The 27,476-nt window shown below is 54.1% G+C and overlaps 4 protein-coding genes across 4 annotated transcripts; 3 read left to right on the forward strand and 1 right to left on the reverse strand.

Moving 5' to 3' along the window:
• Positions 1-6,597: 6,597 nt before the first annotated feature.
• Positions 6,598-10,983, forward strand: KTXA-0 (Killer toxin subunits alpha/beta; the record flags this gene model as incomplete). The annotated part of the gene is made up of 1 exon (XM_036646482.1): positions 6,598-10,983. The coding sequence occupies one exon, from the start codon at positions 6,598-6,600 to the stop codon at positions 10,981-10,983; it is 4,386 nt and encodes a 1,461-aa protein (XP_036487990.1).
• Positions 10,984-11,197: 214 nt separating this feature from the next.
• CGCS363_v014634 (uncharacterized protein) lies at positions 11,198-12,649 on the reverse strand (the record flags this gene model as incomplete). Its single annotated transcript, XM_036646483.1, has 1 exon — positions 11,198-12,649. The coding sequence occupies one exon, from the start codon at positions 12,647-12,649 to the stop codon at positions 11,198-11,200; it is 1,452 nt and encodes a 483-aa protein (XP_036487991.1).
• A 3,397-nt stretch (positions 12,650-16,046) lies between these two features.
• Positions 16,047-17,172, forward strand: CGCS363_v014635 (uncharacterized protein; the record flags this gene model as incomplete). The annotated part of the gene is made up of 2 exons (XM_036646484.1): positions 16,047-16,627; positions 16,686-17,172. 2 exons carry the CDS (start codon positions 16,047-16,049, stop codon positions 17,170-17,172), a joined length of 1,068 nt encoding a protein of 355 aa, XP_036487992.1.
• Positions 17,173-23,691: 6,519 nt separating this feature from the next.
• bglG-0 (putative beta-glucosidase G) lies at positions 23,692-26,167 on the forward strand (the record flags this gene model as incomplete). The annotated part of the gene is made up of 3 exons (XM_036646485.1): positions 23,692-23,779; positions 23,827-24,142; positions 24,193-26,167. The coding sequence occupies 3 exons, from the start codon at positions 23,692-23,694 to the stop codon at positions 26,165-26,167; spliced, it is 2,379 nt and encodes a 792-aa protein (XP_036487993.1).
• Between the last annotated feature and the right edge of the window lie 1,309 nt (positions 26,168-27,476).

Raw genomic sequence — 27,476 nt, forward strand, 5'->3', positions numbered from 1 at the left:
GAAACAGATCAATGATTCGAGACCATTTGGAAGTTCAATTGTGAACTGATCCTGAGAAGGCATCCCCTCACTGTGACTTCACGCTGATTCTAGCATCCTCCCCATATTTCTTCCCATGGCCTTCAGTGACTCAATACTACCTTCCTGAGGCCTAATCATGCTCCCATGCTACTTGTCATGCTTCTGCTTTCTCCGACAACTGTGAGAACATGGTATTCTACGGGTGTGATGCCGCTCCGAAGCTTCTTTTTCATATCGCAGCGCAATGGTAAAGGCATTACATATCCCTAAAAGTCAAGGGATCCAAATTGTGATCTCGCTGACGCACTTGAATGTTTGTGAACATAAGAATGTTCAAAATTATAACCTGGCCTGGTACGTCGTTCTCCGTTGTGGTTAAATACGCTGTTCTACATGCAAGTGACGTTACGAACAAAATTTATTACATGAATGAAAGAAGGGGTTTCTTTATCTCAGGCTCTCATGGTACATTCAGATTAGATATTGATGTGTTACTTGCTCCCGCAGACACACTCAAGCTGTCGGCGCAGCCGTCTCGGAAGCAATCAAGGAAGCCAAAGACGACGATACCTCCGGCCTCGGCAACGGATCCGCCCTAGCAGCGTAAATATGCGTCGCCGCCGAGCCTCCGCAATTCATGTTCGCCCGTCCCGTGCACACCACGTTACAGTTTGCATCAGTATCCAGGGCAGTTGCCGCCGCATCGACACCCGTCCCGCAGCGGCAGGTGTCGCCGTTGGTCACGCCAAAGTAGGGATATGCCGGCAGACAGAACGACGCGCAGTTGCTGACGGTGTTGTTAGTGGCCCACGCCGCGCTGGGTCCGGAGCCGGCGACGAGGGCCGAGTTGGCGAAGCAGCCCATGTCGACGAACTGGAAGGTGAGCTTGGTGTCGTCCGAGAGGGTGTATAGGGAAAGGTCCTGGGTTTGGGAGGCAGTGCATGCTGATTCTGAGAGTTGGACTGAGTTGATAGATACTTGGTCGCCACACAGGCACGTGTCGGAGCCCTTGAGACCAGCGAGGGAGTACCCATCCATGAAGCACGTCTTGGCGCAGGCGTCGAGAGTCATCGACCCCTCGTCAGTCCATAGCGGACCTAGCAGGACTTGTGAAGAGTTGTCGAGGTTCGACCAGCACCCGTGGGAGTTGGTGGTGTAGCTGGCGTCGCTGGAGCCTGCGTCGGGATTGAAGACGGGAGACATGCAGTAGGCGTAACCTGGCACGATGGAAGCAGAACAGCCGCCCGAGGTTTTGACGTCGACGGAGGGGTTCATCTTGGCGAACAGCGAAAGGCCGATGGAGTAGGTCATGGTGATGAAGGCGCACGTGTCGTCTTGCTGGGCGACGTACCAGACGCCGCACTCCGTGGTCGTCTTGGGCGCAACGGTGACGCCGCCGGGAGGGTTCACGGCGATGGAGCTGTAGTTGGCCGCGCCACCGCCGGGAATGCCAGAGGTGTTGGTCGCCGTGCCGGGAACGTAGGTGCCGCCCAATGGGGAGACGCAGACGACGGAGCCCAGCGTGGCGTTGGCCTCGTGTAGGTTATCGCAGCCGTCGTCGATCCATGAATTGTACAGGGTGATGTCCTCAATACCCGCGGTGGCAGAGGCAGAGAAGCAGTCATCTGTGGACTTGAGAAGGTAGGTCTCGCAGGTGAGAGGCAAGCAGATGCTCAGGTCGGCGGGGAGGTCGCTGCAGCCGCGGGTGGCGCCGGCGGCTGTAGCAGCGTAGAAGACATTCGCCGACGAGACGTCGTTAGCCAGGGCTATGGAGTTGCAGGTGTCTCCGGCCTGGGTGGTGTAGTACTTGTCCGAGACACAAAACGGGTCGGGCGTGGGCACCACAATCAGGGGCGGCGGCACGTCGGTCGACCCCTGCACCGAGCATCTCGCCTGGATCGCCTCGAGCGCCGTCTGGTACCAGGGAACCGTGTTGAAGACCGAGTAAGTGCTCTGCTGCATCATGCGAACACGGGCGGTGAAGCAGTCGGAACAGAGCTCGGCGTCGGGCATCTCGTCGAGAGTCTCTGTCTCGGCGAACTCGTCGATGATGTCGTTGCAGTAACGACCGCTGCTGGTGTCGGTCTGGCAGCTTTCGTTGTACCCGTACCAGACATAGCCGCCGGCCATCTCCAGAGGCGCACCTGAGCTCCAGGTGTAGTCGGCGCAGCTCGATGAGACGCCTTGATACCATGAAGCCAGCGAGGAGCGGCACCCGACGTCGCACACTTCGTCCTGCAGCGTCGCGTTGTCGAGCGAGCCACGGTACCCCGGCGACGTCCACTGCATTGTCTGGTTCACGCAGGCTATTGTGCCCGTCAGCGCCGTCTTGCATTGCTCAGAGAAGCTGTTGCCAGCCAAGTCATCCCGCGTGTAGAGTGTGTATCCGGTGATATTCCTACCGCCGGCCGTCTGGTTGGCGCCCCCGAGCCACGTCACAATCGATGAGGCGAAGCCGTTGCGGTTGTTGACAGCACTGACGGGCTGTCCATTGAGCGGCGTGACCATCTGTATGGCGCCGATGGTGATGAGGTTGTAGACCCAGACATCGAAGCTTTGCTCTACGTAGAAGGTGCTCAGCTGGCAGTCGTTGGCGCCGCTATTCACGCAGTCCTGTGAGTAGTCCTGGAACCAGGTGTAGAGACCACCGCTGATGACATAGATATTCGTGGAGTCGATCATGCGGAGCGACCAGGCCATGGCACAGGTCTTGGAGCTCGCAGAGCAATCGGCGAAGGTTGGGTCGTCCTTGAACACGAGCCCCTTTTCAAAGGGAGCCGGTGCCTTGGGCGATGACTGGAAGTACGGCGCCTCCGTCTGGATCAAGCCCATGACCACGTTCTTGGCCCCTGAGAGCTGATACTGGTACAAGACGGCGTGCTCAGCAGCGGTTCCCCAGAGCCACGTCGGACCCTGTGACTCGATGAGGATGCCACGGGCCGCATACACGTTGATCTGGATCTGGTCGGCATCCTCCATGTCGTGGTCGGCCACCCACATCCACACGTTCTCAAGATACCCAGAAGATTTCTCCGTCATGTGCATCATCATCGACGCAGCAATGCAGTTCTTGTTCTGCGCCGTCTTGGGACATTCCGCATTCTGGAGATCGCTGCCTTTGGCACCGCCCACGCGGATATGCGAGTCCCAAAGACCAGCTGACCCTTGCGAGGACTCGTGGACGTTCCACTCAACGAGCACGGCGCCGGCCGTCGGGCCGCGGACCGTGAACATCATACACTGGATCTCCATCACGCCGACGGACCCCACCGCGCCGACACGCACTGCGGCCCGCGGGTTCGCCATGTCCTCGAACCGGGAGCCGGTGGCCATGATCTGCGGCCATGCCTGTCCGATGATGCGCGAGCCCACGGGCACCTCGAGCGTGTCCTTGATAACGTAGACACCGTGCGGGAAGTAGACAATGCCCGACACGTTGGCGGCGACGTCGAGGATGCGGTTGAGGACGGCCGTGTCGTCTGTTGCGCCATCGCCCTTGGCGCCGAGCGACTTGACGTCGAAGATCTGGCTGTTGCCCGGGTCCGCGTAGCTGGGCCGCGTGCGGTGAAAGAACTTGGCGCGCGGGTGGATGTCGTCGGTCACGAGCAGCGACGCCGGGTAGGCCTCCGGGGCGGCCATCTTTGCGCCGTTCACGAAGCCTGTCTCCCCGCTCGGGTCGGCGACTTTGCCGAATCCCCACGACAGCACGTTGGTCAGACCCGCGGCATCGCCCGGGTAGAGCACGCTGTTTGTCTGGCTCTCGAGTACGATGGTCTCGCAGTTCTGGAACCCGCCGTTGTCGATGTGCAGCGCCGTCGAGTTATCTTCGAAGAGGGATGTCTCGATAACCACGGGAACCCCCCACATGTGGACATCGACCAGAGATAAGGAACCGACACCCTGGCCGGTGCTGAAGGGTCCGCCGGCGCCGCCCACGATGACGATGCCTTTGGCGCAGTTGTAGAACTCGGTGTCCTGCATGGTCCAGCCCCAGTCCCAGTGGATCTGAAGCCCGGTCCGGCAGCTGTCGAAGAGCAGGCCGCTGGTGGTGAACTGCTGGTTGCCAAAGTAGGCGCCAAAGTTGCCGCCGACGAAGACGAGGTCGCTCATGAAGCCGCCGCTGCCGTTCTCCATGTAAATGCCCTGCTGCGTTGTGCCGTCGTACTCGGCCGGCGTGGTTGAGATGAAGGCGATGTTCTCGAGCGACGTGCCCTGGGCCACCTGCCAATGGATGCCGCACACGTATGCCCACTGAGGTGTCGGACGGATGTCTATGACAAAGTTGCGCACGCTGCGGAGGAAGTTGTTCTGGTTGAGGTACCAGGTCACGTCGTCATCCACGTACACGTCCGACGTGATGACGCCAAGGCCCGAGAAGCTCTCAGCCGCAAGGATGACGGGCCGGTTGAACGGGTCGCCGAGCATCTCCGTGTTGTAGAACTGGATGATGGGGCTGCTGACGAGGTACGTGCCGGCAGGGAAGTAGACGGTGGCTGGAAACTGTGTACTGGCCGGGCAGCCCGCACCGCATCGCCCGCCGTCCGAGATGGCCAGGTTGATGGCAGCAGTATCGTCATGGACACCGTCGCCGTAAGCCCCGTAGTCCTTGACGTTGCGCCATACTTTGTAGCCCGCCGGAGCATAAGGTGCAGTGCCTCGCTGTGTCATGGTCTCCATCCAGAAGGCTGTGGCCGCACGCTTGGCAAGTCCGGCGTCCGCGTCCCCGATTTGAGAATCATCTGGATGCTCCGGGCCTGCTACCTGGGTGCCGTTCTGGACTGTGATAGCCAGCTCCGCCGGGGGCACGTACTCCACGAGACCCGAGGCGCGCTTCGTTTTTTGCGGCATGACGTTGGTGTCATTGAGGTGCGCCTTACGCTTCACCACGCGAGCCTGAACATCAGCGAGCAGAGCATCGTAGTCAGACGGGGGAAGCGGGTTCGCCTCGGCCAAGACGCGCGCGGCGGCAGCCACCTCGGACGGGACCGTGTACGATTCCCTGGTGGAGGTACTCCCGTTCGTGGCTCTCCGGAAGACGGTTCCGTTGGTGTGCTGTTCGAAATCCCCCGAGTAGTCTAGTGGCTGCGCCTTTGTTCTCTTGCGTTGACGTGTCGTCGAGTTTTGAACCTGAGCAACATTGTGCTTGGGAGACTCGAGGATGGCTTGATTAGCAACGGCCATGGCTTCCTGGAACCGGGCAATGATGTTCTCAGCCGCTGTTCCGTTGCCGGCGAGCAAAGACGCGTTGCGCTTCACATGATGCTCTTCAAGTAGTTGGTGGATCTTGCCATGGGAGCGGTGGCTGTGCGAGTGGGCTGCCAGTGCGTAGGAGGCAAATACAAAGTTGAACAGAAAGAAAAGTAAAAGTCTCTGGAGAGCGAGTGCCATGATGGCGAGAGTCGTCCCAAGTGAGTGGGCGTCTCAAGGGCAAATGAGTGGACGTAGCTGATGCTGCGGAAGGTTGAAGGGGACAAGTAGGCCCTTACTCATACGAGGGAGCGGGAATGGGGAAAGATACTAGTAGTGATGAGTCTTCTCATAAAGCCGAGTCCGAGTTGTCGCCGTCGTCGCGAGAGAGACACGGAAACTGTTCAGGGATCCTTTCAATGACGACCGGGGTCCACCAGTCTCACCTGCAGTGTACCTGGACTAGTTATTGTCTGCCTAAAAGAGTTGCCGCAATGGGATTAAATATCTCACGAGACATTTTTGAGGAAATTGCATTTACTGTCATCATGCAAGGTGAACAGCTTGACCATTGGTGCAGATACGATTTCCCACAAGTCATGGCTGCCGGTTGTCTGATTTTCCAGAAAGCAGCCGTGATACGGTCCGATAGTCGCGATCATTCCCCACCACTTTCTCTCTAAGTTGTAAAGTGCAGTTCTCAACATCCACGTGGAACGCAATGTAACAACATTGGATAGCACAACTCGGTATTGTGTCCCATCTGTACCCGTCTTTCATGAGGCTCTCATATTGTAGACTTTCATAAGAAATAGAGAGGGACTTCGATCAGTCGCACTATCGCCAATGAATCGATATGTTCCTGCGTCCCGCATGCAGGAACGAGACCCTGGACCCTGAAAATCGGGCTCGGAAGAAGTGGCAAAACAAGCTTCAATTTGAGCTTAGAGCTGGCGGGGCAATGCGCGGGTTCCTATCCTAACGTGGAAGTCCTCCCCTGCTGCGCCGTGACGCCGCATTTCTTCACATGCAGTCAGCAGTCCAAAATGGACTAAGTGGCCCAGGCCGTGATATTACCGCGTAGCGAAATAAGGCATGTAGGAACACTTCGGCCACGAGACACTTTACCCGCCATGCAGCCAAGACTGAAACGGAAGACGGCCCGCGTCTTGGTAGTCTTTGCCAATTCTTGATCTGACGCCCTGATCTAAGACTGCTTCCAAGGCGAGTTTCTGTCACGATGGGAAAACATCATAATCACTCAATGCCCGCCCGTGGCAGCAAGAGCTGCGTCGGGTGGCAGAACAACCTTACCTCTAGTCCCTCACTTACTCTTTTGTTCACCTTTGTCCCGCCAGCACTAGAAGCTCGGCACCCGACGCAGTCACGATGCGTTCCACCACTCTCCTTTTCTCTCTTCTTTCCTTTCTCCTGGCCGTCCTTCCGGTGGCCGCGCAGGAATGCAGCGCTACTAAAAAGTGCGCAACTGGCTGCTGCTCCAAGTTCGGCTTCTGCGGCACCGACAAGGAGCACTGCGGCGACGGCTGCCTGAGCACCTGCGACTTCAAGCTGGGGTGCGACGCGGACAACCCGTGTGCTGACGGGACATGCTGCTCCAAGTTTGGCTTCTGCGGCTTCGGCAAGGACTTCTGCTCGCCCGAGAACTGCGTCGCCGGCTGCGATGCCAAGTCGCAGTGCGATCCGGGCACCTTCGGGGCCGACTACGTCGAGCTCAAGAAGTGCCCCCTCAACGTCTGCTGTTCCAAATGGGGGTACTGCGGCGCCACGGCGGAGTTCTGCGGCGACAAGAAGGTCAACCGGCCATCGTGTGCCGTCGACAGCTCCAAGTCGGTCAAGCGCGTCGTCGGTTACTACGAGGGATGGGCCGCTCGCCGCAGCTGCCAGGCCTACATGCCCGAAGACGTGCCTCTGGGCGTGTACACGCATCTCAACTTCGCCTTTGCCAGCATTGACCCCAACTCGTATAAGATTGTGCCTGCTCAGGCAGAGGATATCGCACTTTACTCACGCCTCACTGCCTTGAAGAAGTCAGACTCGGCACTGAAGGTGTTCATCGCCATCGGCGGGTGGACTTTCAATGATCCTGGTCCAACCTTTAGCACCTTTTCTCAGCTGGCGGCCGACGAGTCCAAGCAAAAGGTCTTCTTCGCGTCGCTCATCAGCTTCATGAACACATACAACTTTGACGGTGTCGATATCGACTGGGAGTACCCCGTCGACAAGGACCGCGGCGGTAGCGATGTCGACTTTGCCAACTTCCCCAAGTTCATGAAGAACCTCAAAGCGGCTCTGGACGCCGGCAGCGGCGGACGCAACGGCATCTCCATCACGCTCCCAGTGTCCTTCTGGTATCTCCAGAACTTTGACATTGCTGAGCTCGAGAAGTGGGTTGACTTCTTCAACGTCATGTCGTACGACTTACACGGCCTCTGGGACAAGGGAAACAAGTGGCTGGGCGCGTTCCTCAACTCGCACACCAACATGACCGAGATCACCGAGTATCTGGATCTCTTCTGGCGCAACGACATCAAGCCGGAAAAGGTGACGCTGGGTTTGGCCTTCTACTCACGCACCTTCTTGGCTGCTGACAAGGGTTGCACTAAGGCAAAGTGCATGTTCGACTCGGTGGGAGAGGCTGGGCCGTGCAGCAAAGACGACATCGGCGGCACGCTGACCAACGCTGAGCTGACGGACCAGATACGCAAGGCCGGCGTGACGACTACACTCGACAAAGACGCCATGGTCAAGGTGGCTGTCATCGGGCGCAAGTGGATCACGTACGACGACGAGGACACGTTCAAGCTGAAGGTCGACGCTGCACGCAAGATGTGCCTCGGCGGCGTCATGGTCTGGGCTGTTAGCCAGGACTACACAGACAAGACTGCCCAGGTGGCCTTCGCCGTCGGGAAGAAGCGCGCCGACTCAGGTCTCTTCAACTCGCGGTACTCGGCACAGCTGCAGTCGGCCACCCGGTACAAGTCGCTGAAGGCAAAGACGGTCACGCACGACACTGAAGATATTGACCAGCCGTCACCGAGCATCATCCGTAATCAGTGTTTCTGGTCCAACTGCGGCGCCGGGTGCGGCAGGGGCTACACGACGGTGCCGCGGCTCGACACGGACAGCCACAAGAACGAGGTTATGCAAGACAGCTCGTACTGCCAGGGCGGTACACTGCGTCACTTCTGTTGTCCAGAGTCCAAGACCATCCCAAAATGTGGCTGGTTTGATTTCTTCAACGGCAAATGTGGCAAACGCGGCGGCTGTCCCGCGGGCAGCGAGAAGATTGTAGCTCCCTCAGATCAGCAGCGAGAGGTTGGATCAACCCAGGTGGCATGCAACAATGGCAAGGCGCAGGTGGCCTGTTGCCAAACCGAGACTGACTCGGGCAAGGCGCTCGACTCCATGATGGGCTACGACATCTGCAAATGGTATGGCATCACCAACGACCAGTGCGATTCCACGGGCGCAGTGGACAATGACCCCAACGTCGCACGCAGCGAGGCATGCAAGCTCAAGGACAGTTCCAGACCTTACGGGATGATTGAGAGCTACTGGGGCAGCGGTGCTACTTATTGCCGCAATCCCAAGTACAAGGGCCAAGACATGTTCCGTCCGCTCTGCTGCAAGATCTCCGACAGCGACATGCAGTGGCGCAGCTGCTCTATGGTGTTCGCCACCCGCAAGGACGGTAATTTTTGTGAAGCTACCTGCCCTGATGGGACCATTCGTCTGGCCATGGAGAAGCCTCAGGTATACGAGAACTGCAAAGGCGGCGCCAATGCCGTTTGCTGCGAGCCGCGCTTCTTGACCGAGGCCAACAACGCCGACGAAGTCCACCACGGCTACGTTCTTGCCCTCGAGAACGTGCTCCAGAACCCGGACAAGTGCAAGTGGGGTGATCATGATAAGGACTCGCTTGACAAGAAGCGTGCCATCATCGACTACGACGCCGACTGTAAGGTCGCCCTGTTGGGCACGATGAACATGCTGGGGTCCCCAGATATTGGCATCCAACAGAAATACGTCAATGACTGGAATCTCGCCGTCAACCAAGCCGGGATGTACGGCATCCCAGCTTCTGCGATACAGTCACAGCCGGAGGGCTACGCCTTCAGCACCGCCCCGTCGGGACCCTTGCAGACAGACATCGCAGAGGGCCTTCTCAACTCGGCCAAGAATCTCAACGAGCAAAAGTCAAAACCCACAAAACGCCAATGGCACTGCCCTGTTCAATGGATTTGGGATGCTAATCTCGATATCCGCGTCGACCCGGACGATGGCGGCTGGGAGTCGATCGAGCCAGATGTTCAAGGTGTGCACATCCAGCTTCGTCGTCGTGAGTATCTTGATGCCGATATCCCTCTTTTGAACGTCCAACAGGAGGAGGACGACGAAAGTGCAGACGAAGTGCCATTTGACAGTCCTTCGGACTCCAACGAGTCCAACCCCAGGAGTGTAGACTGGCTGGGTGCTCTCAACAACCTCCGCCGATTCCATCTGACGGAGAAGGACAACACAACAGATACATCCAACAAGACCTTTGCCCAAAGGCTTGATGCTGCTAGTTGTGAGCAGAGCTTCCGGTGCCGTGCCAAGATGCTAGGCTTCGATCTCTCCAAAAGGGATGACAGGCTTTCTTATTTGAACCTTACCGGTACCGAAACTGGCGATGGGCCTAAACGCTACGAGGAGGCGCTTGAACGCCGGAACCGGTGGAAAAACGGAACGTTGGACAAACGACAATCGTACCAGATGGGCCAGCCGAGAGTGTACACGGTCAGATCGTCGGTGCACAATGACTGGACCAATGACAACATCGAGTCATCGCAGTACCCCAATGGCAACCAGGGCGACGACCTCATCTTCCTCAACAGCGACAGTTCCAGGTACGTCGTCAAGTCTACCGGTTGCGGGCCTCAGGACTACGAGCTCAAGACGCGCGCGGCCAAGATCGAGGTCAACGGTATCTGGGTTACAGAGCACATCTTGGAGCTTAACAGCATCGGCCGCTTCATGACGGCCTCTCTCGATGGCGGCCTTGGCGGCCTCGGGGCGCCGAGCCACCTGCCCGGGTTTTATTTCGGCAACTCAGCCACCACCCACGAGGTCAGGATGTTTGCGTACAACTTCGCCAAGTGGAGCGAGCACACGGCCCTCACCCCCGCCGACACGTGCCTGAACAAGCTGGGCTCCATGGAGGAGCGTGTCGGGCTGGTCGTGTGCGACTCCAGTCTCAACCTGATGAAGACTAAGGTCTACAAGCTGCAGAATCCCATCGGCGAGACGACGTGGAGTGCGTACTGCCTGCTGCCCGCGCCCGCGTACCTGGAGCGGGCGCTCTCCTACATCCAGACCGTCATGGCCGTGTTCGATTACTACGACGACGTCAACGTCAAAAACCGGCACGCGGCGGCGTACCAGCTCGTGATGGACGAGATGGCGATGTTCGAGATCTCGTACGACTCCCAGTTCGGCCTTGACATCTACGGCGAGTGGCAGCAGCGTTGGAAGGAATACATGACCGCACACTTCCTGCGCGTCACCACGCACACGCGCTTCTGGCTGCTGGTCAAGCTCGACCAGCTTTATGGCATCTGGCACGCGGCGTTACTTGGGTGTGTCGGCTTTGAAATGTGTGCCTATTGCACTGCCGCCGTATGGCTTATTACCCAGCACTTCCAAGCTGTTTCCCAGGGTCAAAAGATCGTTTTTGATAGCGCTATATTTGATGATCTGATCACGGACTTCTGATTCTCTGGATCTACCTAGGAAGTCATATGGGCGAGGGCTACACTCTGTGCTGTCGTCGACGTCGCGACGGCAAGAAACATGCTGGAAGAATCCAAGTAAAAAACAAAGGAGAACTTCAAGAACTGATCTTGAACCTACATTGAGGCCATTCATGTATATATTTAGTTTCACCAAATAGGATCAGCTTAATCACTTTTGTACGGGATCATGTATTTCACAAAGTCCTCCCCTCCCTAAACGCAACTCTCGCAGCAGCATTAGCCGTCGCAGCGGTCGCCTCATACGCCTGCCTATGTTCCTCTGGAAGGGCCTCCCACCTTCTCAGCACCTCCTGCCACTCGGCTTCTTGCTCATCGCGGAACACGCTCAGCCCTGTGATAATCCCCGGCCGGACGGGCACCCCAGGAAGCCTCTCTCCACGGCTCGAAAGCCCCGTCAAGTTTCGTGTAGGCTGTTGCCGCGGTTCCGGACCAGGAAAGGCAAAAGGTGACGGTCCCTCGGCCAGAGTCGTCTCCTGCTGACCCCAAGCCTCGCGACGCAGCGTCTCAGACCGGGCGCGGTAAGCTGTCTTTTGGTCTTCAGATAGCGCGGACCACCCGGGCTCGACTCCGTAGCCTGAGACACCCGCTTCGTTGGCGTAGATAGTGATTGGGTTCTGCGGCCTGGCTGTGGGCGGCCAGGGGCCAGATCCGAAGCGGTCAGCGTTCGATGGAGGGGTTACCGCGGGCCACGGTGATTGGAATCCGTTGGGGGAAAACAACGATGGCACCTGAGAAGACGATCGGAGAGCAGCAACGTAATCGTGGTTTCGAGCGGCTACTTCCTCGTCTGTGATGTTGCCGAGCCGGTGCTGCTCATGGAGAGCTGTCATGGCGCTGATGATCTCGCCCGGCTCATGTCTCTGCCTTACTTGTCCCTGCGGTGCGAAAGCTCCTGGTCCTGGCATTGGAAAAGACTGCACCAGGCCGGGACCAGGGAACAATGGTGCTGTCTGTCGCATCGGGTACATCTGGCCCACTTGACGCACCAATGCAGCACGAAAGACAGCGAAATCCAGTCCCAACATGCTCGACAGCAACTCAGCGGCCTGCGCGGCTCCGGGCTGACCGAGAGCCTGCGACATGCCTACCTCGGAAAAGTTTGCATCGTCCACGGCGTGGAAGCGGCGCGCTAGCAGCGCAACCTCCTCGCCGTTCATCATCGTGTTGAATTGGCCGCGATCCAGGGCATCCTTCCCCTTGGCATAGAGCTCGATGGCTGTATTGAGCTGTCCGTCTGTAGCTCGCTGAATGTTGGCGCGTACAACGTCTGGCGGCGGCCAGAGGAGGGCTTGGTGCATCTCATCGGTTGTGAGGGAGTCAGGGTGAGCGAGGGCCCTGCCCACGACGTCACCGCGGCTCAGTAAAAGCTGTCGCTCTTCGTCTGTGAGCTGATTTTGCTGGTTCTGGGCTTTGATGTAGAGGGCCCTTGGGATGGTGTCGCCGTGGGCTGATTGTGCGTTTCGTTGCTGTATGGAGCGCTCAATAGTCGCGTGTAGAGCTGCGTCGGCGCGTCGCATAGCCTCGACGCCTTCCTCTGTATCGAGATCCCCATCGACATCAGGCCAGTCCTCCTCCCTCGTACCAATGGTCCCAAAGTTGGACCCTGGGATGCGTGGTTCTGCCATCTCGTAAGGAAGTGATTGTTGTGTGTAAGAGGGAAGTTATCTCAAGCGGTATTAAGATCCCATCAATCAACATCAACCTACAGAGGGGCGGATATTTGACTAAGCCCAAAAGTTCTTTTAACCGTAACCCGTTTCGGCCTATTGCAGGCTTATGTCAGCAGTTTTCTTATCGAACTCGTTCAGAGCTGACTTAGGTAGGGAATGGTGTGAACCAACTCAACAGCTGTTACGTCGGTCACAGGAGCGATGTTAAATGAGTTCAAGTGGCCACGCGAAGTATCTATGGTCCAATATCAACCCAAGCCCGAACTGGGTTGAACTGACCATCTTACGCTAGGTGCAATTTTCGTAAAGCGCATTTCCTCTCCAATAATAACCTGGTGAAGCATTTTCAACGTTCGTGTGAAGTAATTTCAGCCCGTCATCTACCAGCAAAACTGATTGTTTCGAATTCCCGGTCGCAATCAAGACATCGACACTTGCGTCACAACTGTGGCCTAGTACTATTACAAGAACGGTCAATTAAACAAGGTAGGTTTAGACCCGTTGTTGCTCTTCGGGGACTGTAGAATATGTCCGACTAGCAGGCCGAAGCATACAATCAACGATGTCATAAGACTATTCTTAACATACCTATAGTTGAAGAGATTTGAACATTAGATCTGCAGTTGACACGACCTTCCTTGGAGGCAAATGGCATCGAATAGGGTTACTGTGCTGCAAGTTTCAACGAGTAGAGTGCATTGGTCAAAGTTGCGGGGCGGTGCTTTCTTACCCACGTACTGAGTGAATCCAACGTAGTCCTTTTACAGGGGCGAGGGGTGTATCGTAACAACTAACTGAATGCACCCGAAAACAGAGAAAGGATATTCAGGCTCGAGAACAGCTAAGCGGCTTACTTTGAACTGGAAAATAATGCAGTCTGAAGGAAAAAGCTTAAATCTCATCAATATTATGCCAAAACAGCTATTCTAGTGCGCTCAGACTCAGCTAACTCGAATACTTGATACTCGACTTCATTGTCGCTGACACAACCATGGACTTCATCGTCCGTCCAATTCTAACTTTCAGGTCAACAATCGCCCATGACTGTGGCTCGTTCATCATTTCAATGTGGTACGGAGAAAACCACAAGCCAGAGCCAGTTTCGTCATCCTCCGTCGCATTTAGCGTCTATTCCATAGGTGCAGTTTGGAACCAGAACCTCGAGGCACCATGACCAGCCAAGACCTGTGAAGCTTGTGTTGACGACTTTGGCCATAGTCGCAATGCTGAGGTGGGCCCTCGGCGGGCTAGAATTCAAATTAAGTTGAGCCACGGCTGAGGCTGTGGTGTGGGTTTGAGGGAAAGCATCATTGCTCGATTATCACGTGCCTACTCATACATCAAGACGGCGTGAGTGCAGGTAGGGTTTTGTTCGAGGAAGACTCGAGGAAGACGATGTACTAGAGAACTGGCAAAAAAGCAATTACAAATCGCGACTTGACCATGCCCTGTCCCTGCTGAGTACGAGGCGGCTCTCTGACTATCTTCCAACCATGCAAATGGCTATTATTTGATCATGTTACACATGGCTAGCTGTAAACATAAAGATTGGGGTCTCTTTCATCTTAGAGGTTGAGGTCTGGAGAAGACCAACAATTGCTGGAATTGATTTCCTTTGGAACGAGGCACTGATGTGCAGTATTCACAGAGACAACCATAGCAAACTCGACTACTGAATGATCAGTAATCGAGACGGTAGAGAAATGTTGTACGAGTAATAAGGGGTCAATCCCAATAAAAGCTTTACCGATTTGTATGGAGCTACTGTATTTCCCGGGGTCCATCCATGCAGATAGGGGCGCATTGATTCAGCTGACACTTTCCCGCCTGAGCCAACAGTTGGTTGGTACTGAATTAAACACCCATCGCTATGACCAACGCCCGGTTTATTACGACGCGGAAACTATTCCATCAAAACCGAAAACGAGAATTCTTCCTGGAAAACGGGCCATTTTTGCCAGTACGCCGTACGCGTACAGTCGGTAGGCAGACTTCTTTACCAGTGGGGGCCAAATGCCGATAATCCGAACGGGGCCGGGATGACTCGCGAAGGTGTCCACGCAATGAAATCAAATGCCTCTCACAAAATTGTACGGCGAACTGTTCGATGAAATGATCGAACGTTCGCGTTGATCCTGTGAAATCTGCCATGTTTCGGGTTCTAAGATCTAGAGGCTCTGTCGGCATATGATTCCGTGCGTCGAGGGGTGTTGCGGAAGGTCCCCGTTGGAAAAAGCAAATGTCACCTGTTCAACAGGGCAGCTGTTCCGCGCGCGGGATTACTACTGGAACAGTAAGCTTAAACAAATGCATAGACAAGATCACGCAATGGGTGACATTCATTGACGCCGTTGCTTTGCCTTAGCTGTTCGACCATGTTCGAGAACCATTCAGCCACGGTAAATTGCAAGGATGACGAGTTCGTCCCAGGTCTTGCCGCAGATCACACCATCTTTAATGTAGCCCCGGCACTTTTCGCCCCTGTTCCTGCAGCATGCTGACCGAATCGGGCCCAGAATTCTTTACTCCCATCCGAATAATGGCTAGATCGACGTCTTTAGGTGGTTAAAGTCATGGCCGGCTCTCTCTTCCGGAACCAAAAATCTTCCGTAGAACTTCCCCCTCCCCCCTGATGACCAATGGACGGGGCCTGCCGCTGGTGCGGCTTGGCTGGTCCCGGGGTGCCTGCAGTGCCCTCCGTTGGTTCCACTTTTACCGGAGTACTCCGAAAGGCATCTCCCACGGGAACTCGGCCGTATTCGCAGTCAGGTCCGGGCAACTCTGACTCGTGACTCGCCAGCGGTGGGAAGTGTGTTTATCCCTCACCGAAAACCCCCCCAGACCATCCACAACTGTAAAGGCCCAGTGGCTTAACATGAGATGGGACGAGTGGGCCAAAAGAAGGAGGGATCATCTCATCTCTCAGCGGGACTTCCCGTAACTTTCGTCATGAAGCGCGCGGTTAGTCTTATCGATCAGAACGTTGCAGTCTTTAGTGCATAGAAGGACAAAGTGGGACATGGCAGTATGGCGGGATAATAGTCAAGGCGATATATGCTCAGCCCCTGTTTGCAGGGCCATGGCAGATCACGGATGGGGAAGGAGTTGTACAGGAACCGTAAAGACCTATCACGTTACAACATTGAGAGTTCTAGCGGATCTCGCCTTGGTCAAGAATAAACAATGACAGCGTGTTGCACAGTGACCTGACATCGCGATTGTACCAGGGTATCATGGCGAAATCCGTGAGCAGATGAACATATATAAGTAGAGTTGCCTGCAACGATCATCACCGTCTATCCCTCTCAAGCTACCGTCAATCTTTAGCCACTCATTTGGTCAGTCATTCACTATGGTTCGCTCCATCTTCGCTCTCGCCCTCCTGGGCGCCCAAGCTCTGGTCAACGCCGCCACCGAGGTCGAGACCCGTACGCTCGACGAGATCTACAAGGCCGCGCTCGCTGAGGGCGGTGTCGTCACCCTCTGGCACGGAGGTGACGAGCTCACCCAGCAGAACAGCTTGAAGGCTGCCTTCGAGGCCAAGTTCCCCGGCATGACCCTCAACGTCACCGTCGACCTCTCCAAGTACCACGACGGCAACCTCGACGACCAGATCGCCGCCAACAACGTCTTCGTCGACAGCATCATCCTCCAGACCCTGCACGACTATCCCCGCTGGAGTGCCGAGGATGCCCTCCTCGACTACGCGCCTCTTGGCCACGACGCGATCCTGTCCGAGTTCAAGCCCAATGGCACCGCGACCTACTACGGCATGTTCATCATCGCCTGGCTCAACACCTGGAACAGCCAGAAGCTTCCTGGCGTCGAGGCCCCCGTCGAGTGGAACGACTGGCTTCGCCCTGAGTTCAAGGACAAGCTCGTCCTGACCTACCCCAATGACGACGATGCCGTCCTCTTTGCTTTCGACCTCATGTAAGCACTCACCACAATCCCAAACAGAATGTCAGTCGACTAATACCGCATCAAACAGTGTCAAGCAGTACGGCGCCGAGTGGTTCGACAAGCTCGTCGCCCAGAACCCCCGCTGGGTCCGCGGCACCCAGACTCCCCGCACCATCCTCGGCAAGAACGACACCACCTGGGCCGCCACCTTCACCTCCTCCGGCAGCCTGAACCCTACCGCTCCCATCAACACCAGCCACCCCATCGAGGGTCGCTTCGTCTCGTGGCCCCAGACCGGCGGTATCCTCAAGAACGCTCCTCACCCCGAGGGCGCTAAGCTCCTGCACAGCTACATGCTCAGCACCGAGTTCCAGGAGTCCCGCGGTGGATGGTCTGTCCGCGGCGACGTCAAGCTTCCCAACAACTACACTCCTATCCTCGAGACTCCCGGCACTGACCCCACTGCCTTTGGCAAGTGGATGTCTGACCGCGCTGCTGTCGAGAGACTTCGCTTCTGGTTCGAGGACCGCATTGGCACTGCCCAGGGCCTCAGCCCCCTCATTGATGACCTTTGAAGGACGCAAACACGTATGAAAAGGGGAAACAAGGGGGAGTACTGTTGTTCATGTACATAAATCTTTGTTTGATGCACTAGCGCTTCTTTGAGCCACGTCATCGTATATACTGGTCCAGAATGATACCATTTTTGATGAAGTTGTGGCATCATATTTGACTACCTGTGGCTTTGCGTTTTAGAGTTCAAGTAGCTGAACTCTGCAACCTTATCCAGACAGCAAATCGTGGGGAAGTTGAGCGTAGCCAAATGGCGCCTACCACGATCGACCTGACTCGTCATGGTCAATCTCCGTTATTCAGATCGGGTGAACGCTCGCAGAATTCGTTTTTTTCGGAGAATGGCGCCTAACAATCTTGCCTAAGAAATATTGATAGGGAAAAAGAAAAAAGGGATCATGATGGGACCGTCTGCTTTGGGTAACGGCATTATGCAAGTCCGTAGTCGGCATGGCGGATCTGCAAACCCCCTGGCAAGGGCCTGAGTAAGGTCAATGGGGCATTTTTGCCGGAAGTCGGCTCCCTGGCCGCGGCAGAAAAAGAACAGAATACAGGCGACCCATGCCGAAAATTGACGTGTAAATAAGATATGCAAGCGTACGGGTGACCAGCTGGTTTGATCTAGAGTGAGAACAGCCAAAAGCAGACCTGCTCAGGTTGCTTGTACCATGTCTTTTTATCTCGTCTAAGTGTCCGAGGCGTTCGGCTTCTTCTCATTTGCTTTCTTTTCTTTCTAAGTTCCGGTCCAATATCGCTTGCCGGCGGGAGAGTTTGTCTCTGATGACCGCGCGCGACTCACGCGATCAAAATGGTTCCGGTGTCGCATCGAGAGCTGCGGACTTCCTGATCGAGATCCACCCCCGGTTTTCCCACTTCTTTTGGCCAAGAAAACTTTTTACAGGGGAGGGTTGAGTGGCCGGATGTCCTGAACAATTGCATAGGTACTGGGCCAAATAATGTCTACAGGTCCGTCTATTCGTATGTGACTTTGAGACTCGCGTCTTAGGACATGTAGACTAGCACAACAACCTACATCAATTGCTGTGAGAGCTTACGTCAATGCGGCAAGACTCCAGAAGATTTTGGTTATCCCCGTTGAAACGTTTCTCGGAGGGCATGGTACTCATGCGCTCCTTCGAACATGAGCCATGTCTTAGTCCACGCCCGATCAAATAGCATATGTACCTTAAGATGATGCATAAAGTCTGGATTGGACGGCAAGCTCAACGTATTCGCAATGCACGGCGGTCAACTACCCGTAGGTAGTGTGGTAACTCGCCAATCCTTGTCGGCATTGATTTCTCCCTACTGGACCGCCATTCGTGATGACGTGAAGGATTGAATCCTCTACGCAGCTAGAATACGGCACAGTTCGTGAGTGACTGGCTGCATCAAAGTTACTCTAGGCTTCAGCTTGACTTGCAGTAGCCACATCGACCGAAAGGGCTGGAGATCTTCGCCTGTCAGCATCGTGCAGTTGTAAAGCCATGGGCATATCGAAGAGAGGTTGAGGCAAAAGTTCTTCAATCATGTGACTTTAGAACTTCCTGGGCTTATTGGTGGAATATGTTGCCTTTGTTTCACTAGTTTTAGGCACTGTTCCCAAAGTCCCTTGTCGGTTCTGTAGATGCAGCACGTAAGCGGCTGGTCCTACGGTATTCTGTATTTTTGAGGACTTTCGTCGGTTGTCTCTCATTATGAAGAATCTAATTATCATTCCAGCAAATCTTCATGTATGAAAGCTGAGCCTGCGGCAACCATATTCAGTGTGGCATTTTACCTTCGTATCAACCACAATTCTTCAGATTATCTGACAACACAACCCTTTCCCGCCATACACTTCTTGTTCTAACAAACATCATGAAGCTTATCGCTGTACTTCTCAGCATCTCCGCCGCTTCCGGCGTGTTTGCGTCTCCGGTCACCAAAACCGGCGCCGATTCTATCCTCGATAAACGAGCGTGCGCTTATGACAGCTGCTCGGCATGCGAGGACTTCTGCTGGAATGGTCTGTGACTCGCTGTCTGAGCTATCAATTACATCATGGCTAATTGGCTTCGAGATCTCCTCTGTCCGCCGAAGAACAGCTGCGCCCCTACTTAGGCGACGTGTTTTCTCTTGTGTCTCACGACCGGATACTGTGAGAGCTAAGTTGGTACTGAGAGTGACCATGGACGTTGGAGAGTTGGCACGATGGCCGGTCTCTACCGATTTATGAATTATTGTCTTGTTAGCTGAACCCAGTGAATAAACACAAGCTTCAATTGAACTGTGGTAGCGAATCCGATCTTTTGTTCAGTGGGATATGAACATCATGGATACATTGCTACCTCATCAGAAGTTTTATGGTGTGCTAGATTCCGGTGGCACATTGTATAATAAATGGTAGAGTGATAAGGAAAGTGGTTATCCAGGCGAATACACATGTGTCTCGCGGGAAATGATAACTTATTACTCTGAATTATGCCCATATCATCTTCGCCAGTGCATGTAAATATGTCCATCAGTCAACTTCGGTTCTGGTTTATTGTTTGTAATGGCGTTACCCTTCTGTGGAGTTATGAAAGTGAACACATTGTTCTCCCCGCAACATCATTTGCTGCCTGATGTAGTCGGCCAAGTATTACTTAACCGCAACTCGTGCCACACGGCTCCAATCTTCGCAATTACACTTACGAAGCATCATGAAAGTTATCTTTCTCGTCTTTCTCACTTTTTTCTGCACCTCAGCTGCAATTCCTGGAAGCTCGTCGTTTCTGAAAGCGAACGATGGACCCGATTGCCTGAGCTGTGGCAAGGCACTGGATTTACGCAGCCAGCAAAGGTCCAAGCAGCCATCGAGTTGTGCATCCCCATCACAACACCCAGAACGCGAGAATCTTCTTAACTTACCTGATGGAAGTTCTTCTCTGACGCCCATCATTCAATATACAGAGATGGTGTTCTGTCTTGAACCAGTTCTCTTCACTTGTCATCTTCAATTAAAGATCTCAGGCAAGGCTCGCTGGCCCGACGGTTTCTAGGCGGCGCCAGCAGCAGGGCCTACCTATTCTCTTCATGGCCAAACGAAATTAGCTCACATGTACGGCCACCATGGCACATGATCAAGAAAACTGTACTCTGCTATAGTTTTGTTCCTACTTGAATCGGATTTTACTTCTGTCCGTTCAAGAGCCTCTCCATCTTCCAATCGATTCGAACGATTTCAGTCTACTACAGACACTGTACAGTTTGGGTAGTGCCACCGTGTCGATGCTCTCAATGACACAGTTGAACCTCTGGTCTGTATGTCGACTTGCTACCTCTTCCCATGCTCGTAAAGCCCTATACCCTCGTCCATGCTGCCAAGACACGACATCAAATTGCCAAGTCGCAGCCATTGCGAGATTGACTTCGCTCGCCCTGACCTCGTATCTGAAAAGAAACCCTTCTCCGACACCAGGACTCCATACTTCCAGCATCTTCAAATAGGGCATATATGTAGCTGCTTGACTTGCTGCCACAAGAAGACAGTCTAAATCTTGAGGACTATTAGTCAGCCGTCCAAGTTGGCAACTGAGAACTAGACGCTCAAGCATGCAAGGAGGCAATCTCTCGCCTGATGAGAGAAGAAAGTTGAAGTGGGAGAAGAAATCTCTCGCGTCGATGACATACGTAATTGCCAGTTCCTTAAGATGAAAGCTGGTGAGAACCGCAGTCTGGAGCACATCTGCTAGCCCATTTGCTTTCTCAGAGTCACTTTGACTTTGAGCTTCGGATATCAATCTGGACCGAGACTCCCATATGAATAGCCTCTGCAGAGAAGGAATTCGATCTGCAATCGAGAAAGCAACTCTGTTTCCGATTGCTTGTTGGAGTGTTTTCGTCGTTCCCAGCTGTTGTTCATAGTCGAGTCGCTGCAGGCACGGAAAGCTGTTGCAGAGGTGAAAGAGCAGGATAGACGAACAGCTCCAAGAGATTGTTGGGCTGACGGAAATTGCAGTGATACTAGGGACCATCTTAACAGGCCCCTGCTTGCCAATGACGCTGTTGATACTACTGATTTCAGCGAATGGATCTGAAACGGCTGGTGATCGACGGTGTACACAACGACGGCGACCACGGCTAGATACCAACTTCCGGTCGCCTGCGTTCGGAACTAAGATACCAACCAGTTCAAGCGAAATGCCAATTTGCGGTATATCTTCGGTCCAAAGAGCAAGAATAGAGAGGAGCTCTTCCAAATTTTCAAAAGGTACCCTTTCTCTCTCGATAAGTGTATGTTGGCCCCCGACCTCCCGAAGACATCGATGACAACGGTATTCTTCCATTCTCAAGCAAAGGGTAATGGTCTTAATTAGAGACCTTTGATGGCTTTGGATAGCCTCGCGAAACCCTTGAAAGTTCGACTTTGGAATCCAGGGTCGGAAGGTCAGCTTCTGCCAGAGCAACGGTTCGAGAAAGGTCTGCCATTCTTTCGAAACGGTTGCGTAGATGGCGATGGGAAGGTCTTCAGAAGTCGAGAGGTTGGCTAAGGATTTCAGAATCATGTGCCGGAGCTCCAGTGGAAGACTTGTCCAGCGAGGACCTTGCATTTGTCTGCTTGAATGGCGATGTGCTTCGAGGCTCTGTGAGATAGGAGCAGCATCATTCATGTAGAAGAAAGATTTGGTAGGCAGAAGAAGTCGGGAGGCGAGTGATTCGATTTGAGCATTTGTTTTAATCGGTAGTAAGGAGATGCAAGCCGGGGTCCGTGTAATCGACGTCCCATTTATATCCCCCCTATCGGGGCCATCAAGCCTCTCAAGCTCAGTAAAGACACCCTGTTCGAGGTTTCCCCATTCTAATCTTACTACCTTGTTGTCGCTGAGCTTTCTATCAAGGTGGCGTTCAAATGAACATTCCGAAAGTAGGAAAATGTACGTGCGGTAATCGCCAAACTCAAAGCCTCGAAAACAACAAGGTGAACTTCCCATAGTCCGTACATCTACTGCAAAACAAGATATTCCTTGATATCAAGCTGATTCCTGGTGACGTCTCAGTGATAGATCATAGTCTATGTACCTAACCCAACCATTGATTGCCACGACCTATTCTGCAGAAAACTTCGGCCAAGGTGTAGAAAAGATGGACGATGCATCGTGCTTGGTAAAAGTTTTTCCCGAAGGTTGTGAGGCATGATACTGATTCCAAAAGGCGGTGAACAAAGTCTTGCGCATATTAATTCACAAAAGGGTGTCAACAATACTGAGTTCACTTAGCACTATATCTGGCCCGAGGACCGGAAGCGTTAGCATGAACTTGAACGAGGGGGCGAACATGATAGGAAGTCGAAAACGTGTTCGTTCTTGGTCAATTCTGGCTATTTACGATCGAAACCAGATGTTACTGGTAAATCTGCTATGTGAATGACGAGGATTGTCGGCCAAGGTTGTCTTAGAAGACAGGCCCATCTGGTACGAGATGAATTGGAGCATGCAGCTCTCCCAGCCCGACAAAGGATCCATTGAACATGACGTGCGTGACCAGTTTAAGTGGACATCGGCCCTTTTGTTTCTCAACTAATCCTCAAATACGAAAAAGGTCCATTACCACATAGGATGGCCGCTCTTCGTGGTAAGTAAGCTTAAGTACCCCGGTTGAAGTCGAACGGAAGGTGGGCTGACATGCGGGGAAGCCGGGGTAGACCCCGCAAAGATGAACACTGTTGCATTGGGGTTAACGGCATTCGTTGGCCGAACTCATTTATACCATCGTATACGCGCTTGGAACTCACATGTTTCTAAGCGTCGATTGAAATACGCGTATTTGACATCATTTTGCACGAGATTCTTCCCGACTTCCGGTCCAATGTCGGCAAATCGTCCAATGTGCGCTTGTATCCCATTGCACCTGCATGCTCGCCATGTGTTGCCCCGAGAGAAGGGCGCCTATCTATGCTCACCATCAGTATCGATGAGAACATGCCCTCGTGACTCGTTGTCGCTGCGAAAAGCCACAAGATTTGCGTTTGGTCCTGAGTCTTCAAGATGTTAATATCGGGAGCACAGGAATGAAAAGCAAAGGTTAGATAGTCAGCGGCCACGTCATGAGATACGAGATCACGGGAGGCCTCAGCTTTTTACCCTTAAGAAAACAGGAAACTAATGGCTCAGTACCTACGGTATCATCGCGTTCGAGAGGAGGTAGTTGGTAGGCCGGGGTCAAAAGACTCCACTCCCAATCCGTGCCGATGCCTTCTTCCATCAAGGATTCGAAAAGCCCCGGAAATATCCCCGCATCCCCAAGCTCCGATCTGAGCCTGGTTATCGAGAATCGGTCCGAAATGACGAACCTCACAGTTTATCCCAAGGCTGTCGTCAGTCATGCGAGCGGCAATACCATTGTAGCAACGACGACGATTGATCCAGCCGAGGTAAGGTAACCACCTATTGCCGCATGTTGGAAGTTGAAAGTATATATAAAGATCTTCTTCACCCGCGATGTGAAGCTTGAGACACCCACAGGACCATCCTAACCCTTCCTCGTAAACCTCTTCAATCATGTTGGGCGTCTTGAATGCCTCCCTTCTGCTGCTCGGAGTCCACGGCGCATATGCCGTTCGACATGCCTCCCGTTCCGAGAATAATGGTACGTCAAGAGCACCATCAGTCATCAAGTAGCTCACAATTCAACAGGGACCCGAGACTGGGACGCTGCCGCCGCAATGGCTTCGGACTTCGTCTCCAAACTAACCCTCGATGAGAAGGTGTCTATGATTACAGGCAACTCATCCGCAGGCAATTGCATCGGCGTCATCACCCCCATTTCCCGGCTCGGATTTCAAGGCCTGTGTCTTCTTGACGGTCCTGCAGCCATCAACCGTGTCGATCTAGTCAGCGTCTTCCCTTCAGGCATCACAGCTGCTGCAACCTTCGACCGGGATCTCATCTATCGTCGGGGGTATGCTCTGGGTGAGGAATTTAAGGGCAAGGGTGGGCACGTAATGCTTGGGTAAGTCAATCACTGTAAATGTGACAATCGCAGCAGCTAATTGCCAACAGACCTTCGACGGGTCCTATGGGTCGTCACGCTCTGGGTGGGCGGAATTGGGAGGGCTTCGGTCCAGACCCCTACCTAGCCGGAATATCAATCGCGCAAACCGTCCACGGTGTTCAGGATGCAGGAGTCCAGACTTGTTCGAAGCACTACATCGCCAATGAGCAAGAGACCCAGCGTTCCAACACGAATCAGACAGATGGCACCCGGGCGGAAGCCATATCCGCCAACGTCGACGACAGGACCATCCATGAACTCTACCTCTGGCCTTTTACCGACGCTATCAAGGCCGGAACCACGTCCGTTATGTGCTCCTATAACCGCCTCAACCAGACCTACTCCTGCGAAAACTCCCACATCTTGACCAAACTCCTCCGCGAAGAGCTGGGATTCCAAGGGTACACCGTTAGTGATTGGTTCGCAACTCATTCCACCTCGGAGTCCATCAATGCGGGCTTAGACATGGAGATGCCTGGCATCATTCCGTCTTATCAAGGGTCCGTTCTCTACTTTGGGGACAGAGTGCTCGAGGCCGTCAGCAACGGAACCGTCTCCGAAGCTAGGATTGGCCAGATGGTCCGCAACATCATGACACCGTACTACTTCCTCGGTCAAGATGCCGAAGACTATCCCACTGCAGACCCAGCACTCAGATGGGTGACCCTCATCCAAGAGGTTGGTCTCGGTGCTGCTAAAGCTGGCGGTTTCCTCCCTGATGACTTTGTCTTCGAGCATGGCCGGGATGTAAGAGGCGACCACGCAAAGGTCATCCGCGAGATGGGCGCCGCCGGCACAGTCCTCGTCAAGAACAACAACACTTTACCCTTGCGCAGCCCCAAAATCATCGGCGTCTTCGGGAACGATGCAGGGGACATGACCGACGGGTTCTACCGCCCGTCCGAAGTCCCCGATAGCATCAACACCGGTACCATGATCATCGGCGGCGGCTCCGGCACAGGCCGCGCATCATACATCGTCTCACCACTCAGAGCCATCCAAGCCAAGGCCGCAGAGACGGGCGCCGAGGTACTCTACGCCACTAACAACGAGCTCCTGGCGAAGAACGACTTCAGGGGAATCTATCCCCCACCCGAGATCTGCGTCGTATTCCAACAGACATTTGCCAGCGAAAGCTTCGACCGCACCTCCTTCGAACTCGACGGAAACTCCACCGCTGTAATCAACAACGTCGCTGACTTCTGCGGGAACACTATCGTGGTTACACACTCGGGCGGAGTCAACACCATGCCATGGGCAAACCACACCAAGATCGGAGCAATTCTTTTGGCGCACTACCCCGGCCAGGAGAGCGGGAATTCAATCGTCGATCTTCTTTGGGGTGATGTTGCTCCCTCGGGACGTCTTCCGTACACTGTTCCGCGTAACGAAGCCGATGCTGGCCCGCCAATCGTCAACATCACTGGACCTGTTTCCGACCCCCTGGCCTGGCAGGCCGACTTCACAGAGGGCCAGCTCATTGACTACCGCCATTACGACGCCCAGAATATTCAGCCGTTGTATGAATTCGGCTTTGGATTGACATACACCACTTTTGCCATTGAAGCCAACAAAATCGACGTCAGCCTTGTGAAGGGGAACAGCTCGGTGACGGCTCGGCCAGATGCATCCTTGAAAACACAGCCTGGTGGAAACCCACAGTTATGGGACGAGCTTGTCACCGTCAAAGCCAAGGTCACAAACACGGGCGACCGGTCTGCGCATGCCGTTCCACAGCTTTACTTGTCTTATCCCATAGGAGCTCCGGAAGGAACCCCGCAAAAAGTGCTTAGGGGGTTTGAGAAGGTTATGATTGAGTCGGGTGCTAGTGCTGACGTCGAGTTTGGGGTGTTGCGGAGGGATCTGAGCTTATGGGACGTTGTTGAACAGGACTGGGTTATTCCTGGCGGACAGTTCACCTTCAGAGTTGGTTTCAGCTCTAGAGACCTCCCAGCTGAGACCATGTTTTCCGTCCTGGGCTGAAGGGATTGACACTGGCATACTGCTTGTCACCTGGATTGACAAGTAGCCTGCTGGGCTCCAGCTACCTACACAATTGTCGATCAACTTACAACTCGTGGCTTCATTACGCAAAACTTTTCGTATTTGCTTTGCAGATTGCTCGCTATACCCTTTGTTGCCCTCGCTTACGTATGTCTGATCTTACGGCGTATGCACGTAATATGGCTTCGAGGATACGAGCTAGACAGCGTCCTGTTAAGGCACGTCAGCCTTGGCAGGCGCCCGACCGCAGACTATTCATCGAAAATGAACTGTTTTCGAGTCCTTTATAGGCAGTTCCGAGTTGAATAGGGCATAGTAAGCCCGTCATCTTGTAGATATCGCGCAGCAGCTAGGAAAGCGGATGTATGAGTGCGGGGATACAATATTGAGATGACTTCACATTACCACATCGAGGAACGTCACATAATTAGATCCAAGATCAGCATAAATAGCACCGAAATCCCACGGAAAGTCTTGAGTCTTCTCACCAGTGAAGCTTCATCCCTATCTCATGTTCGTTCCGAAGACACGTACCCCGGATCAACCTTGAGATCTGTTATAATCCACCCCGCACCTTCAAGATGATTATGCAAACCCTCCTTCAAACGGCGTTCCTCGCTGTCGCCGCCACAGCAGCCAGCCTCACCGCGAGAGCCTCCGACGGCACCGACGGTTTTCGCCTCCGTGCCAACATGCTCTATCCCGACTCCCCAGGGAACGGGCCTAATGTTCACGACCACGAGCTCAACTACGTCTCCGGCGACGAGTGCCAAGCCATCGTCGTCCTGGTCCCCGAGAACCAAGGGACCACATTCTACGCCAACAACAACACCATTGGTGTCTACTTCGACAACACCTCGCCTCAGTTTGCCGGCATGGTCGTACCCTGGCGCGGGCCGGCGATGGTACCGAGCGGCAGACCCGTGGAGCTCAGGTGCTCAGACGGTACCCCGGGTCTCACTCTCAATGACAAGGGCGTGTACTATCCCGGAGAGATGGGCCCGGACTTTAATGGCGCTTTCATGGTCTGCCAGGAAGGAGACGACGCGATCCTGAGTTTCTTTGGGTGGGGTCAGAGGCCTCTTTGGGGCTGTTCTGTTATCCAGCTTCTCCCGGTCTACTAAGCATCAGGAGTATATAGGCTGTAATGTACTGATATTTCACAAAAGCCGGCTTGAACTAAACTTTCTGTTGATTTCATGTTGCATCTACTCTGGCATCGTACCAACTAACTCTCAAGGTAACTCTGTCAGGTATTGAAATACGCTCTGGTAAGAAAGAGTCACAT

This window comes from Colletotrichum siamense (assembly GCF_013390195.1).
Source record: "Colletotrichum siamense strain Cg363 chromosome Unknown KSG_Cg363_contig10, whole genome shotgun sequence".
Lineage (NCBI taxonomy): Eukaryota > Fungi > Ascomycota > Sordariomycetes > Glomerellales > Glomerellaceae > Colletotrichum > Colletotrichum siamense.